The 17,537-nt window shown below is 46.8% G+C and overlaps 1 protein-coding gene across 7 annotated transcripts in view; it reads right to left on the minus strand.

The window, feature by feature from the left end:
• Positions 1-14,594: 14,594 nt before the first annotated feature.
• The window catches only part of Tnrc6a (trinucleotide repeat containing adaptor 6A), a 167,758-nt gene continuing 164,815 nt past the window's right edge, over positions 14,595-17,537 (minus strand). For all 7 annotated transcript variants that reach the window (XM_087908484.1, XM_087908482.1, XM_087908487.1 and 4 more), the window contains 2 exons: positions 17,033-17,172; positions 14,595-16,621 (listed from right to left, as the gene is read on the minus strand). In XM_087908484.1, the coding sequence (XP_087764610.1) occupies positions 16,246-16,621; positions 17,033-17,172 (516 nt within the window). In that variant the 3' untranslated portion in view covers positions 14,595-16,245. The remainder of the gene's footprint in view (positions 16,622-17,032; positions 17,173-17,537) is intronic.

Below are 17,537 nucleotides of genomic sequence, written 5' to 3' on the forward strand. Positions count from 1 at the left end.
CTAATGGACATTGGAAGGACCCCTCTGTGGTCAGAGTGCCATGAGAAATAGTAGACATACCAATGTAGACACATCTTTTCTCTCGGTAACGGCTAGGGAGGGGAGCTGATGTGGGATGTCCTTTTGTACATGTGTTGCTTTTACTGGTTAATGAATAAAGCTGTTTTGGCCAATGGCTTAGCAGAGTAAGGCTAGGCAGGAAATCTGAACAGAGAGAGAGAGAGAGAGAGTAGGCAGAGTCAAGCAGATGCCAGCCAGCCGCTGAGGAAACAAGACATGTAGAAACTGAGGCAACGCCAAAGCCATGTGGCAATACATACACTAATAGGAATGGGTTGATTTAAGATGTAAGAGCTAGCTAGAAATATGCCTGAGCCATCAGTCAAACAGTGTTGTAATTAATAGAGCTTCTGTGTGATTATTTGTGTCAGGGTGGCCAGGAAACGTAAGCACCGTCTCTGTCTACAGGAAGCCGTTGGAACCTGTGGTTGGTGTGTGTTTAGTCAGAAACAGCCACGCTGTCCCCAAGCCGTTGTGCTACTGTCTGTCTGCCCAGCAGGCCGTGAGTGGCACACAGCGGCTCTTGGGGCTGTTCTGAAGTCACACGGAAGTTCTAGCTCTGTTGTGTCCCACCTCACCACCAGGTGGCTTTGGAACCGGCATTTTAAACTTCCGAAGGCCCTGGTTTGTGCAGCGTTGGGGTGGCTTGGTATTCTGACTGAGATCCTGTCATGGACTTGCTGCGTGCCTCAGTTGCTGCCCTATTGCTGCCATAAGACACCATGACCGAGGCAGTGAGTAAAAGAGTTATTTGTGCTCACAGTTCCAGAGGGTTATAGTCTGCCTCAGTTAGGGTTTCTGTTGCTATGAAGAGACGCCACGACCACAGAAACTCTTATAAGGGAAAACATTTAATTGAGGTGGAAGCTACAGTTTCAGAGGCAAGGAGCATGGCAGCATGCAGGCAGACATGGCGCCGGCTACCTCTTGATTGGAAGGCAACAGGAAATGGTCTATGACACTGGGCAAAACTTAATCAAAAGAGATCACAAAGCCTGCCCCCACAGTGACACACTTCTGTTGTGGGATATTTGTACACCGTAAGTGTATTTCTGTGACTGGAATAATAAAAAGCTGAACGGCCAATAGCTAGGCAGGAGGTCTAGATGGGGTTTCTGGAGAGAAGGGAAGAGGAAGAGGAATCTAGGTGCACAGGAGAAGCCAGGAGACACTGAGAGGAAACAGGAGGTGCAAGATGGAAGAGAGATAATGCCACATGAAAGAATGCAGATAGAAATGTAAATATAATGTATGTTATATTTAATATAAATGGATTAAGTTATAAGAGCAAGTTAGGAACAAGCCTAAGCTATAGGTCGAGCTTTCATAATTAATAAATCTCTGTGTCATTATTTGAGGGTTGGTTGTCAGGAATAGAAATAGACTCACTTCCTTCAACAAAGCCATACCTCCCAATAGTGCCACTGCCTATGAGCTTATGGGGGCCAATTACATTCTGTCTATCACACAGTTCATGATCAATCACGATGGGGAGCATGACAGCGGGCAGGAAGACATGGCTCTGGGTGTGAAATGGGCCCATGGGAGCTGAGAGCTCACATCTGATCCACAAACACAAAGCGGAGAGCGCTAACCGTGGATAGTGTGGGTTTGGAAACATCCAAGCCTGCCCCAGTGACACACTTCTTTCCACTAGGCCACACCTCCTCATTCTTCCAAACAGCTCCACCATCTGGGGACCAGGTATTCAAATCTATGAGCCTGTGGGGCCATTCTCATCCAGACCACCACACCACGCCTGCCATGAATTCTGTCAGGATTGTGCCTCTTCAAACTTTGCAAACTGTGGGCTGCAGGCAATGGCTGCTCCTCACCAACATGCCTTCACATCCCATCTTGCCTTGACTTTGATCACAAAGTCTTTGACCGGATGTGGAAAACTCAGGATTTCATGCGTTTCTTACTCAAATAGAGGAGATATTTGAACAAACTTCCTGGCTTCAATTGCTCTAGGTTGACATTACAAATCACTAATTTGAGGCTGGAGATACAGCCAGTCTGTAGTGTTTGACCTGTAAGCCTAAGGGCCCCTAAATCAAAAGAGGGAAAAGTGTGTGTGTGCGGGGTGTGGTGTGTTGTGTGTATGTGTGTGTGTGTGTGTGTGTGTGTGTGTGTGTGTGTGTGTGTGTGTATGTGTTCTGGACTATTCTTTTACACTGTGTGAAGATGTGTCACTGTGATTGGTTTGATAAGAGCTGAATGGCTAATAGCTAGGCAGGAAGAGATTAGGTGGGACTTTTGGGGACAGAGAGCTCTGGGAAGAAGAAAGATGAGGTCACCAGAGGACATGGAGAGGAAACATGAGGTACAAGATGAAAAAAAGGCAAAACACCACTAGGCAAAAACATAGATTCATTGAATGGGTTAATTTAAATGATAAGAGCTAGTGAGACAAGCCTAAGTTATAGGCTGAGCTTTCATAATTAATAGTAAGTCTCTGTTATCATGTTTTCTGAGCTGGGGCCCAAATAAAATCCCATCTACATGTGGTATCCTCCATGGGGCAATATTTCCGCATAGGACCTGAAAGGGTTTTAAAAAGAAAAGTTCCAAAAACACAGACACAGAGCCAGATGTGGTTTCTAGTTCTGCAGTCTCTCGGGCAGGCTGCATTGTACAGAGACAGGGCTCCTGGCCACCACCCGTGGGCTTGAGTCACCAGTGCACAATGAGTTGAGCTACACAGTGGGTTTAAGATCTGACTCGTGGTCGGAGAGTGCTGCAGGACCCCGTAAAGCAAGGTCCAGACAGGAAATAAAAGTGCAGACAGTCATAGAAAAAAATAGTTTAAAAGTAAAAAAAGTCTTCAAAGAAAGAGTAAAGTAATATAAAAAAAAAGTCGCATAAGGATGGAAAATATAAATTATATCACAGGGAATTTGGAGCTTATATGGAGCCTTGTTAATTTTGAATTTTTTAAATGGCAATAAACAGGAAACAACAGTTGCTGAGAGACATTGGATTGTGGAAGGCACTGCTGAATTAAACCAACCTATATGCTTTATGGGTGTCTTAGCTTCAGAATGGAAGTTCAGAATGAAAAGTGTTGGGGGGAGAGGTTGTGATTTTGTTTCCACAGGAAGTGAAAAGCTGTGGATTCCTTCAAAATTAATAGAGATCAGATTTGACCAGGAGGGTCCGCCTGAGGATCTTGGCCACAGACATGAGAGGAACCTGAGAAAGACTACAGGACATGTGACATGTAAGGAGATCCCTCTGCATGGGAACAGCTGGAAGAGGAGACAAGGCATGATAAATCTTGTTGGCTGCAGAGTCCTCATGACTTATTATTACATACCATCCTTTCATATGGTGTGGATAGAGATTTATATTATACTTCAGTTATGCAGTCCAAATAAACTTATAAAGTTGACAGATGCCTTTTATCCATCCAAACATAGAACAAAAAGTCATCTTTAATTAATTTGTGCACACCACACATTCTATATTTGTGTTAATGCAGACGTGCATGTCACCTTTGAAAGTTTACATCTTTCCAGAGCAAGGGACAAGACACCAATGGAAACAGGTGACCCAGATGATCCAGCCTCTCAGACTGCATCTGTTGCATCAGAGTTCTGCATCTAGAACAGTTTCAAGGCTGCTGGCTGAGATAGTCCAGCCTTAGACTATTATACCCATGAATGTGTTGCTGTGCTTTCCCATTGCACAGAGACTCACAACAGATGTTATGGCTAGTTCTCCCAGTACTTGACCATTATCCTAATTTTGTCAGGCTCCCCCAAAGATGCTATTCCCCCCAGACAACAGGAGGCAATCTAGAGAACACGATGCCCACATTCTCAAGAGTTAGGGTGTATAGTTTTTGGTCATTTGGTGGATTATGGATGTTTGTCATCATTTGGTGGGGTTGGTTACAAATTGTTACTGGTCATGATCAGGGAGAAAGCTAAAGGAGATTAGATTCAGAAATCTCTTTCTGAAGGGATAAAATGGAGATATAGAATAGAAATGATGGGATAAAAGGGTAGGAGTATTGATTATACTTTTGAAAAACCACTAGTCTCAAATATTTTACACTGGTATGAATTTTTATATTGATACAAATTTAAGGTTGTTTTGTGTGTGTATATATAGTTTCTATTCTTGTTTAAGGTGTTGTACCTATGCACCTCTTTTAAAAATGTAATGTCAAGTTTTAGTACTTGAAAGCTATTTAGGATAATAAAGAAATATGGGCTAATAGTCATCTATTACAATCAAACTTATCACATTAGGTATGTTTTTAAGGTCATATAAAGATATATTTTAGATAGATAGGTGATCTTCAAACACTTCGAAGACCTACAGCATATGTCATTTAAAATGTTTTAATAACATAAAGCTTCTCCTAACTGTGAGACACATTTGCTCCTGGCAGCACCACGCTACTACAGAAAGAGATGATGGGCATCAGTGTACCTCCATACAGAGTTTGCTTTCCTTGTGGCAAAGGAAACATGAGGTGCAAGATGGAAGGAAGCCATGAGGAAAACATAGAGCGATATAAATGGGTTCATTTAAGTTATAAGAGCTGATGGGACAAGTCTAAGTTATAGGCTGAGATTTCATAATTAATAAGTCTCTGTGTCATTTTCTTGTGAGCTGGCAGCCCAAATAAAAATCCATCTACGTGTGTGTTTATGTGTGTGTTCATGTGCCTATGTGCACTGTATGACACAGTCTCCTGCCAGCTCTGATATAGATAGCATCTCTCATATGGGCTATGGTGATAACACTTAACCCAGATTACTTCTCAGGGACCTGAAGATCACTCTGGTCAAGTTCACTAACCCTTGACTTGGGCCTTCACAGGTGACTGGTAAGTGACATTTTAACTTCACAGGTCCCAAACTCTACCCGTGGGATATGCTGATGCTGCTATTTCCTAAACAGGGGTCTTGTGAGGAGCTGTGGTGCATGATGCATGCACAGAGCCCAGGGTATCTCCAGTCACCTATGCCCCCACCTCCAATAACCAGCTTCTCTATTCTATGTACACACAAGGGGGAGGAGAAGCATTGGCGAGCTGGGTTTCCTGCTTCCATGCTTGGCTACTTGGCCAACAAACTCTTGCAAAACCTGTTTCAGTGACTGGAATACTGCATAGCAGGCAAAATTAGCCTGGCTCAAGTGGCATTATTGGGATGGGGGGAGGGGGGGGACACACTGTTTTTCTTGCTTTTTAACTAGCACTGGTGACATCTTCTGCAATTCTCCAGGAGCAAGCACAGCTGTGTTTCTACCTGAGACAGGACGTCTTACTTCCATTTCATTTCTTCATTAAAGAATGTTTGTGTGTGTGTCTACCATGTGCAGGTAGGCATGCCTGCACCCATGCACGTGTCCTCCATGGGGTTTCTCACTGAACCTGGAGTTTGATCTTTTCGGCCAAGCTGGTGGCCACTGAATCCGGTGAGCCTCCTGTCTCCACGCCCTGCACCACTGGGGTTACAGCTGCAAGTGGCAAAGCCTGGCTTTATTGACACAGTTGCTAGGGATTTGAACTCCGGTCCTCAGGCTCGCTCAGCAAGCTCTCGTCCTCAGTGTGCCATCTCCCCCTCCCCAGACAAACCTTTTACAAGAAAAATAAAGCCTGTGAGTAAGGCTGGGGTGTAGTTTGGTGACAGAGCCCAGCATGTGCAAAGCCCCGAGCTCCGTCTTTAGCATCGAAGAAAAACAACAACAAATCCTTTACACAAACTCCACGCAGTCATTTTTGTCCCATGTGGGCTTAACGCAAATTTACCGAAAGGTTTTCGGTGTTCGGAGCTTTAGAATGGCACACATGTGGCCTCGTACCACGTGTCTCCAGCAGAGGAAGCAGAGGCTTGGAACAATGACGCGACCAACACAATGTCACCTACGTGCTGTGCCTCTGTTTGCAATCTCGGGTACTGAGGGGCGGGGAGAACAGCCCCCCCCCCCCCTTCTCTTGGAAAGCTGATGTTCTGCACAAAACTACACAGGGATATTTACAGAAGCTCCGTCCTTAACAGCGTCAGAGGGGGGGAGGGACCGAAAAGCCAGCACAGGTGAAGAGGTGGCTGCAGTGTGCTGAGGACGGCTAGCAGGGCGTGGAAAAGAACTGGGTGCTATTGCTGCAACTCGCACGAACTTCTTGAAGGAAGCCAGACCTAGCGGCCTGTGTACTGGAAGATTCTAGTTATAGAAACAGGCAAAGTGACCACCTCCTGACAGCACTCAGGGGGCAGAGGCAGGAGAATCAAGAAATACAAACCAGCCCAGCATGCACAGTGGCACAGTGCAGGGGGAGGGTGTTGGATTGGCTCAGGTCTGACGCAGGGTTCTGCTCCTGCCCCCCCCCCCATCCAACAGGGATGCCTGGAGCAGGGAGGAACAGTTTGTAGAGGATGTGGGGGGGAGACCTGGGAAACGCAGTGGTGAACCGGTTGTGAGCTCGTCGGTGATGCCAGCTGGATGCTGAGCACACGTCACACTGGTTTTACAGTGCTGGCAATCTAACCTGGAAACCAGCGCCGCTGCTCACAATCCGCAGTCTCTGAAAATCATGTGACGCGAATTCTGCCAGTTCCTTCTAATAAATAAATGTTCTTGAAGTAGGGCGCCACGCTTTTGCTTATATGTGTTCATTTGTTTTTGTGTTTTGGTTTTTTGTGTTTTTGAGACAGAGTTTCTTTGTGCAGTCCTGGCTGTCCTGGAACTCACTCTCTAGACCAGGCTGGCCTCAAACTCACAGAGATCCGCCTGCCTCTGCCTTCCAAGTGCTGGGATTAAAGGTGTGCGCCACCACCCAGCTGGGCTTTTTTTTTTTAATACCTCAACCTATTTTTTGTAAGCTTTTATTATTTATTGTCTAATTTCTTTTGTTAACCCCCAACTCTGTGTGTGTGTGTGGGGGGCTCTTTCTGTTGGCCTTGAGGAATGTGCTGAAGTGCTTTCAGAGGTTGGTAAGTGTAAAATTTGCAGGTAGACTATGGGCAGGCTGGTGATCCTGAGAAAGCTGATTGTCACTGAGTCGCTGGTCATCTGCTTGCTGGAGGTCAGGCACTGTTTGGATCTATGGAACCTTTCTCCTGATTTTGGGAGGCCCACGCACATTGTGAAGCACGGTGTTCAGGTTTAAACGTTCATCGGGCCCAAGCATAGCCTCACAGAAACATCCAGTGTAAAGACGATCATATTAGCACACCGTAGTTCCACGCAGTTGACACACAAAATTAGCCCTGGAGGAGTCTCTCACCGACTTTGAAAGTCCTCCTCCTTGACAGGAAGATTCCTCCTCCTCCCCGTGACTTCTGCCTTCAGAACTCTGTTCCGGCCTCTTCCCAGTCCAGCCCCTTTGCCCCTCTTGGACTCGTGTTCTGATTGGTCCAGCTCCCTCTTTCAAGGGCACTCGAGCAGTTCCCGGCCCCACCTCTTTCCCTACTTCCTTTCCTCACACAGCCCTCCCACCTAGCTTCCTCAAGTTACTCCACCCCAGAGCTCCAAACAGAAACAAGGGCACCCTGTCCTTGTGTGGCCCCGCTCCACCACCCCCGCCCTTCTCATCCCCTCTCCCACTTCTTGCCTGTTGCCTTGGTCTAGATTTCTGTTGCTGTCACAGAATATCCGAAGCTGGGTAACTTATAAAAAAAAAAAAAAAAAGAAGAAGTTTATTTAGCTCACGGTTCTGGAGGCTGAGAATTCCAAGAACGCGGTGTTGACGTGTATTTGGCATCTGGCAAGGGTCTTCTTTCAGGGTCTTAACACCGTGCAGACAGAGCAAGCTTTCTGGAGAGAGCTTGCATTTATAACAAAGCCACCCTCCATAGCCCATTAAGCCATTAGTCCATGAATGGATTGATAAATGTATTTTTTTTTTCACTTTCCAAGCCTCTTTCTCCAAGTACCATTAATGTATGAGAATGAGGATCAAGTTTCTAACACGTGAATTGCAAGGATTGGGAGGTCAGAGGACAGAGGGCAGGGCACCTCAGCAGCCGCCACCTTTTCTACCCAGGGTGGTCTCTAACGAGAGCAGGGTGCATCCCTGTACACCCAGCACTCAAGAAGCTGTGACCAGAGGATGGTGTGCAGGAGGTGAGCCTGGGGCTGCACAGTAAGCGCCTCTCTCAAAAGTACAAAAAGGAAAACAAACACAAGCCCCTGACCCTATCCCTTTAATTTCCTGTCTCCAGGGTGGGGGTCCTTTCTGGAAGGTGCAGGTTACCTTGTGAGTAAGTGGGTGTCTCTTAGATCTTGCCAGCCGTAGCTCCCCCCAGTCTCTTAAACAGGGAGCTGTGTTGGGGCCAGGAAAGTTGCCAGGAAACCTGAAGCCAAATAGAGAAGAAAGGGCTAGAAGTCCTGAGGGCACGAACAAGCGGCCAAGCTGGCAGGAGTTCACTATAGGAGCAGATCACACGGGACTTTCATGCTATGGTAAGATCAGGGCACATATTGAAGACCTGACAGCTGGGAGTTCCACTGTGAGTCATTCTCATCGCCTTTGGAGCCGATGGATGGCATACTGGCCCTGGCAGGGATGCACTGGCTTTGTCTGAAACAGCGTGGCACTGAGGATGTGAACAGCGGTGATGGACCACCGCTGCTGTCCTCAACACTGTGGGCTTTCTCTGAGGCTGCCTGTTCTGTGCTAAGCAACTTTTAGGTTCTCATCGTTGGTGGGGAAGGGGCTCACTCCTCTCCCCATTAACAGAGTCTACAGACTACAGACTACATTTAAGCCAACTGTCCCAGAAAGGTTGGAGACAAAACTCCTCTAGTTGAGAGGAACACTGCACTGAGGTCCCAGGAAGAGTTCCCTAAGCTAGTACCAGAGCCTGTGGTGGAGTCAGGGCGCAGTCGGCTGTGCATTTGAGATGAGAGTGGTTCAGGCAGGTAGAGCAAATGTTCTGAGGCAGGAGGGAAGAGGTTGCCGCAGATACCAGGAGACAAGCTTGGGGGTCCTGGCCTCTGAGCTGGGCTGAGGGACTGGTTTGCCCCAGTTGCTGAAGACAGTCATTGGAGGGCCGTAATCATGGGAGGGACGGGACTGAGCTCAAGGAAGAAGGCCAGATGCCGTCCTGACAGTGGTGGTGGCTCTGGGGGCAGGAGAGCAAGCCTCTGTGTCTGAATCCGTGTTCTTAGCTCTTGTAACATGAGGGGCCTGCTTTGTTGGGGTTTCTGTCCTGTCCGGTTCCCACAATCGTTAGGTCCCAAAGAAAATCACACAGAGGTCTATATAAGTTATAAACTGATTGGCCCATTAGCTCAGGCTTCGTATTAGCCCTTATAACTTACATTAACCCATTATTCTTATCTGTGTTAGCCACATGGCTCGGTACCTTTTTCAGCAGGGACAGGTCACATCTTGCTTCTTCGGTGTCTGGACAGGACTGCGGGAAGAGCTTCCCTCTTCCCAGAATACTCCTGTTCTCATTGCCCACCTCTACTTCCTGTCTGGTTTTCCTGCCTATTCTTCCTGCCTGGCTACTGGCCAATCAGCGTTTATTTAAAATATAATTGACAGAATACAGAATTGTTCTGCACCAGCTCCCAGGACTTGGCACATGACAAGAGCTCTTCCCTGGTCTGCTCCCTCACTCTGGACACTCAGGGTTGCACTTGAGAGCTTTTATTTATTTTTTCAAAGACTTACTCTCATTTATGGGTGTGCGTGAGTACCTGCATGTGTATATGTGCACCATGTGCTTGCCTGGTGACCTTAAAGGGATCCCTTGTACGTTCCCCAGGGATCATAGTTACAGATGGTTGTGAGCTGCCATGGGAGTGTGGGAACTGAACCTGGGTCCTCTGCAAGAGCAGTCAATTCTCTTAACTGCTCAGCCCCACTTAAGCGGTTTCTAAAGCTTGGTTCACTTCAAAAGCAAGACTCAATTTAGCAATATTTATGTGGGGCCTGGAGAGATGACTCCGTGGTTAAGAGCACTGGCTGCTCTTCCAGAGGACCCAGGTTCAATTCCTAACACCCACATAGCACCTCACAACCACCTGTAACTCTAGTCCCCTGGGTCCTGACTCCCTCTTCTGGCCCCCTTGGGTCTGCTTGCATGTAGTGCACAGGCACACATTCAGGCAAGACACCCATACCTATAAAATTAGGAGAGAAAATTTTATTTTTATTTTTTTCCAGTGCCTTGAACATGCTAGGCAAGTGATCTGCTTCTCAACTGGATCCCAGCTGGAGTGTGTGTGGTGTATGAGTGTGTGCATATGGGTGAGTGTGGTATCTGAGTGTGCCATGTATGTGAGTGTGTGATGTATGTGAGTGTGTGGTGTATGGGTTTGTGTGGTGTCTGAGCGTGGGTGGTGTATGAGTGTGTGGCATATAAGTATATGGCATATTATGAGTGTGTGGTGTATGAGTGTGTGGTGTATTATTAGTGTGTGGTGTATGAGTGTGTGGCATATGTGTGTGTGGTGTATGAGTATGTGGCATATTATGAGTGTGTGGCATATAAGTGTGTGGTGTATGTGTGTGTGGCATATGAGTGTGGGTGGTGTGTGCATGTTGTGGAGTATGGGTGTGTGGCGTATGAGTGTGTGGCGTATGAGTGTGTGGTGTATGAGTGTGTAGAGTAGTATGAATGTGTGGCGTATGAGTGTGTGGAGTAGTATGAATGTGTGGCGTATGAGTGTGTGGCATAGTATGAGTGTGTGGCATAGTATGAGTGTGTGGTGTATAAGTGTCTGGTGTATGTGTGTGTGGTGTATGAGTGTGTGGCATATGAATGTGTGGCATATTACGAGTGTGTGGCGTATGAATATGTGTGTATAGGTGTGTGTATGGCTGTGAAGTTCAGAGGTCATATTTTGGCGTCTCCCTTTGTCACTATTATTTTGTGTGTGTAGATGAGGTGGTGGCACTCTTGTGGAGGTCAGAAGACTACTTTCTGGCCTTGGTCACCCCCTTACACCTTTATGTGGTCTCCAGAAACTGAACAATGAACAATGAGATTATCAATTTTTTCAGCAAGGACTTTTTTTTCTTTTTAAACCTAATGAGCCATTTGTCAGCCTCCTTCTCTTTATTTCTTAAGATGGAGTCTCTCACTGAGCCTTGAGCTCACTAAGTCTGATAGACTGGCTTACTGGGCAAGTCCCTAGGATTGCCTGCCTCTGCCGTTCAGTGCTGGGATTACCGGAGCACACTGCCCCTCCCTACTTTTTAGGTGTGTACCGGGGACCTGAACTCACACAGCAAGCAGCTGACCCACTAAGCCATCTCCTCAGCCCCCAGTTCACATTTTTAAACAAAATTTTTATTTATATTTGTTGATCCACATGCAACTGGAAGAAATAAAGAATCTCAGTGACTCTAGGTTACATCTGTCACTGTCTAACGTCACAACTAAAAGTTGCCACCCACCCAGCTGGTCTGCTGAGCTCATCCAGACGCTCACAGGCATGGGTGTTGTCCCCATGGTTGAGGTGACGCTGTTTACGCAGCAGTATCAACTCAGGACACCAAGTATTCTATTACCTCTGGGATCTGTCACAGAGTCAACAACTGGGCTGCTGGTGGCACGCCAGTAATGTGGGAAATGAGGCTGGGCCTGGGGATACACCTTGCAGGAATCGGCAGACAAAAAGCTAGAATCTAGGAGATGGCTCGTAGAACTAAGAAAGCTTTGAAACCTTGTGCCCTATGAATGAGGCATGGGACCAGCACACAGGTGCTCCTCACAGGCGGGCAGGACTGAGAAGCATGGCTCCTGTCCAAGAGTCCTGGCCCAGTCCCTCCCCAGCCAGCTTCCTTTTACTGTTCCCTGGTGCCCCTCCTGGCCGGTCTTGCTCTCAGGTGTTCTTTGGCCAGGTGTGGCTGTTGTCGCATGCCATCTAGGTACCTGCTTGGAGGAGGCCAACCCTTAAAAGGTGGTAGTGTACGTTTTTTTCTTCTTCTGAATCTTCACTAGCTTTCTTTTGTCAGGTATCACTAGCTTTCTTTTGCAAAGACATCTTTTTTTTTTTTTCTTAAAAACAACCAAACTCATTAAAATCTAGGCAACTGGGATTGGAGCCATGGCTCAACAGTTAAGAGCACTGGCTGTTCCTGCAGAGGACTTGGGTTCAATCTCCAGCATCCACACGGAATCTCACACCATGTTTAACTCCAGTTTCAGGGAGCGTCCACAAGCACCAGACATGTGTGCACATGGTGCCCAAATAAAATGCACAAACAGGCAAAACACCCATGCATAAAGTAGTACGTTTAAAAAAATCCAAAGCAAACCAAAAACCTGGATGACTTGGGGAAACAACCCAGAGGCCCCCACACTGCATGCCTGGCTATAGACTGCTCCATCCGGGGCCGTCTGGGTAGGGCTGTAAGTCAAGCTCTCCTTTAGTGGCCTCTTCACATGGCTTTCCTATCCGTGGTTCAGCTCCACTAGCCAGAACAAGGCACCCTGGGCTTGGGCCGGCTGCAAGCTCAAGGCTGTCAACTCCTGAACAGCCAGTCAGTTGCTCAGCAACCTTGCCTGTCAGGTTTTTCCATTTTTTTCCCTTTTGAGAGCATTTCTCTATATAGTCTCAGCTATTCTCACTCACAGATCTACCCGTCTCTGCCTCCAAAATGGGGTTAAAAGTGTGCGCCACCACACCTGGCTACAGTCAGCTTCTTAAAGCGAGGCAGCACCCTTGTCCAGTGTCCTAGGGGGCTTTTTGAAAGGCAGCAACGCAACCGCCTACTTCGAGCAGCATTTTCCAGATGAAAACAGCAGCAGAATGCAACATCTGTATGCGGCTGAACCCAGAATTAAAGCTTGACTGAGGCTGGGTGGGGAGTGCGTGCTGTGCGCCCACAGGACTCGAGGCCGGTAGCCGAGTGCCCATGAAGGAGAGATGTGTCTGTGAGGATGAGGTGGGGAGTGATGGGCTCTCTCTGGCATCTACGTGAAAACAAGGGTGTGTGTATGATACGCACACATTAGTAAATAAAAGCTAAGAAGTCGGTGGAGCTGGCAAGTGGTACATTCTGAGAAACACGGCTCTCTAGAGCTGTTTCAAGGCTGAGCATGAGCATGTGTATACAGCGCCTTACATGGACAGAATCCCTCATACACTGCGACTCTCCCTCCCACGGAACCTTCTAAATGCTACCCAGGGTCCCACTGGGGCCCACACCCTGGTCATGCCAGGGTCAGGGCCTCTCAGGTTTGTTTGGATTCTAGCGCTAAGAAACACCCTCATAACGTCCCAAACCTAGCAATCAGCAAAAACAGAGGGGAACTTTGTAGAGGGTGTCCAGCTGAATGTCACTAGTCTTGCTCGGTCATCAGAGGCACAGCCCCATCTTCAGACCCCAGGCTTATGTGGGCTCTGACCTGCCAAAGTCTCATTCCCTGATTGTTGCCTTCCAATGTCAAGAAGCACTATGATGTATGACAGGGAAGGTTACAGGCAAGCTCAGTGGAAGCCTGGGGGTCTGGTCTGGTATTTGCACAATGATAAGCAATGAATTTTGGTTCCACAGCAAGCAGAGGTGGGAGGGAACTGCTTTGCTGGGGGGCCAACAATCAGAGAGAAAATGGCCTTGTCTGAGGAAGGACTGCCACATTGGGATACAGCCTGCAGGGCGGCTCAGGGCAGGCGAAGTTACAAGCACAGCTGGATGGATGGGAGCACATTCCACCAAGCTGACTCCAAGGCCACAAGGAGCTTGAGGTCTGTCAGCCGGGCCTGTGGGAAGCAGTGGCCAAGAATGAGGTACTGGTAACTGGGAGGGACTGAGAATGACTCAAAAATGACAAGAGAATAGAGAAGTTATTAAGAATGAGGTGTAAAAAAAAAAAGAGAGGTAAATATCAAAACCACTGATTTTTTTTTAAAACCAAACACTTTATTTCCACATAACAAGCGCAAAAAACTCCCAAACACTTTTAACAATACAATTAACGAAGTTATGAAGTCAGTTATATACTACTCAAAGCCCCAAAAGGTCACTCGGCTTAATGTTCTGAACATCTCCACACATGGTTTTTCAAAGCTACCTTTGGTTTTGGAAAAACCAGCATGGAAGTCAATACACACCGAATGAATGCACTGAACATCTGCTTAGGCTACGGTGTCCGACAATAGCTTGCGGCTGGCAAGCTGGAGCGTGATTTGAAGTCATACACTGGAATACAGACACAGTTCTGCCCTGGGCTCCTGCAGCAGGGAGCGAGGGGCACGGCGGTGGCATCCCCACTGTGTGAGAGGTATGAGAGGTTAACACTAGGATGCTGTCAAGTCACTAAGCTTCATGTTCCGAATGGTCCCGCTGAGGCTTGAGATGGGCACAGATGGTGGGGAAGGTGAAGCCACAGAAGAGCAACAAGATCCCAAAGATGCTCGGGGGAGGAGGGAGCAAGCTACAGCTTCCACTGTTCTCACATTATCTCAGGGTGATTGTGGAGAAGTTCAGGTAAAATGTTCAAATATTTGCTTAGATTTTTAATCTGCTGCTCTATGAGAACCCTCATGTGCAGCGACTTTGTAACTTTCATTATAAAAAGCCTACAAATAAATTCACAAAAAAGAGACAATTAATGTTGAGCAGCCAAAAAAGTCATGGTTTATTATCTGAAGATTTCATAATTCAACACAACCAAACTGTACATTTACAATCACATCCTATTTGTAAACAGTTAAAAGCCACTGACCTCTTTTGCATCTTAGGACACAAACAGTTAGAATCAAGGCAATGAAATGATGGCATATTCTGTACTGTTAAAAGTTTACCCTTGTTTAGTCTCTCTTCTTTGACTAAGCAAGCATTATAATACCATTTGTGGGCAAAATAAAACAGGAGCTGGGGAGGAAATTTTAAAATGGTGTGTAACTCGTTAGTTTGCAACAACATTTAAAATTTTTTTTATACAACAAACAACTCTGTAAGCCCAATGTCTTGGTTACAGTATGCATAGTTACTGATCTCGGCTTTAAGGTACAACAGTTAAACATGAACACGGTCACAAGAGAGCAGGGACATGAGAGCCACTGATGGGGTTACAAAAAGTCACCTAGCGATTATCAGCAAACCATCATCATCACTAATAAAGGACAGCATCTGAAAGCAGACGGCAACTCCAGCTCGAAGCGGTTTTTTTTCTTTTTCTTTTTTTCTTTTTTTTGGCAGAGAAAATTCTTGAACAGAGCAATACGTAATATCAGTGCTAAAAGTCAGGGTTTTCTTTTTTCCTATAAGAAACTACAAGATTTTTTGACGGGGAACTGGTTTCCTGAGAACCATGCTCTTTGATTTAGGATAGGGATAGAAAACAGAAGAACATGGCCAAATGCTGCTCTTTTTCCCAGAGATAGAAAGCGTCTTTTAAACCACCCTCCTCTTTTTTTTTTTGTCTTTTAAATTTTTTTTAAATGATGGAAGAGTAAACATTTTTTTTTCTCAAAAAACAAACAAAAAATCTGTAAACAAGAAGGTTCACCGTGGGAACCTTCAAAACAACATGGAAAGCCTGTTCAAAGTGCAGGGCCCGTCCTGGGCAGCAGGCGGGCTGCAGGTCACAGCGGTGGCCACAGTTTCTCAAACTGTAGAGCGAAAATTCTTTAGTTTTACGACATGAAAAAACTGGTGCAATACTTTAAGAATCCTACGTCAGTATCTTAACTTGATCTTCTAAACTCCACGATACCACAATAAGGTAGGCAACATGAGGCATAGTAGAGAGCGCTCGCCTGTAAGAACATCCTTGAGTAAACATTTACACTGGAACAGCTGCCCCCCCCACACTGCCGATTAGACGGAGAGAACATCACTCAGTGCAAAGGTAAAAGCTCATACATCAGCCCAAAAAAATGTTTGCAAAAAAAAAAAAAAACCAAAAACAAAAAACCAAAAACAAAACAAATAAAAATAAAAGGTGGGGTGGGGGTGGAAATGAAGGAAAGAAGGAATCTGAAGGCTAAACATGATGAATCCACAAGTGAGCTCAATTCCACACGGTTAGCTGTATGGCGCTATTTGGGAGTGTAAATAGATAGATACCCTTTCACATTATAATATTGGCCTGCATGATTCAAGTATTCAAACTGATATGTTCTGGGGAAAACAAAGTGGAAAATGTGCAGAAAATAGCTGTTCCCACAGGTGGCCCTGGCTGCAGGCGGCGAGCCCAACTTAGTGCTCCTTTCCTTCTCTTCTTGAGGTCACAGTTTGCGTCTATACCTATGCGGTTACATGGACTCTCCACCCCCACCCAGGTGGTCAACAGAAAGAAAAGCATTAATGGGGGATGGGCTGCTAATTCCCCGGGGGTCGCTGCTGCTTGGGGGACCCCACAGGCTTGTGGAATAATGTGGGGTCCCCCAGAGGGAAGTGCCGTGAAGGTCTCCACAGTTAGTTCCCGACAGCCCAGCACCATTCCAGTGATTGAGATCGGTCCGGCTGGAGAATGAGTGGGAACAGTCGAGGGAGCCCAGCCGGCTCTGGCTGGACCCGAGAGACTGCCAGCCAGGAGAAGGGGTCAGAGACTGACTTTGTGCAAAGAAGCGACTGATCTCCTCTTCACTGGCAAACTCAGCGAGAATAGTAGTGTTCCCCAGCACACACCTAGAGGAGAAGGCACAAGATGAGAAGACCTTCTGACTGCATGGCTTCATAAGCTTTAATTAGCAGTGGGACCTGCTCTGAGGGAAAAAAAAATCAAGAAGATGCAGAAGGAGCCTGCCCTGCCCCACACCCACAGTGTGTATCCCAGAAAGAATCATGGGGTGTCTAGACCCCATGATTTATCTCCTGCAGGCAACACAAACAGTTCTCCACTTCCTTGAGATTTTATTTTCATTTTTTATCTAGGGTCTTGTAGTATTTCCTGCATTGGCCTCCAACTCCTGGGTTCAAGTGATCCCTCCACCTCAGTCTCTCCAGGGCCACGCTGACCAGGTCTATACAGGGATCCTGGGCTGGGTTTCTACTCACAGTTCCCCCAGACCTTCCCTAAGAGGAGACTCGGCAACTTACATGTGCAGAGACTTTTGTGCCTTCACTACCTCTTCTTTTGAACTGTAACGGACCAGAGCATTTCCATGTTGGAGGTTCAGATGGAATGTAATCAGTGGACCATGCTGCATGCACAGGGTGCGCAGAGTTGAGCCATCAATCTAGACAAAGCAGGCTGAGGTTAGGAGCTTCACTGAAAGGGCCTTCGGGAGGTGTTACGGTCCTTCTAATGCCAGGTTCAGCACCCCTTTCTTATGTCTACTGGGCCTAGAGCTATGTGACAAGCCACCATGCTCCTGCTCCAGAACAGAACCTGAAGGCCCTATAGGGTAGTGGGTGGGCGGGTAGTCCAGGGGCTAAGAAAATGCTCAGATATAGAAGGGCAAATCAAGGTTTTTGGAGGTGCAGCACAACCTCACAAACACGCCTGCAAAGCCCAGGCCACCAGGCCAGCACTACTCAGTCAGCATTGGGTGAGATGGAGACACCTGCACTTTTGTGGCTTGTCTAAATATAACAACATGAA

The sequence above is a fragment of the Myodes glareolus genome, chromosome 7, assembly GCF_982192425.1.
Source record: "Myodes glareolus chromosome 7, mMyoGla1.1, whole genome shotgun sequence".
Taxonomy (NCBI): domain Eukaryota; kingdom Metazoa; phylum Chordata; class Mammalia; order Rodentia; family Cricetidae; genus Myodes; species Myodes glareolus.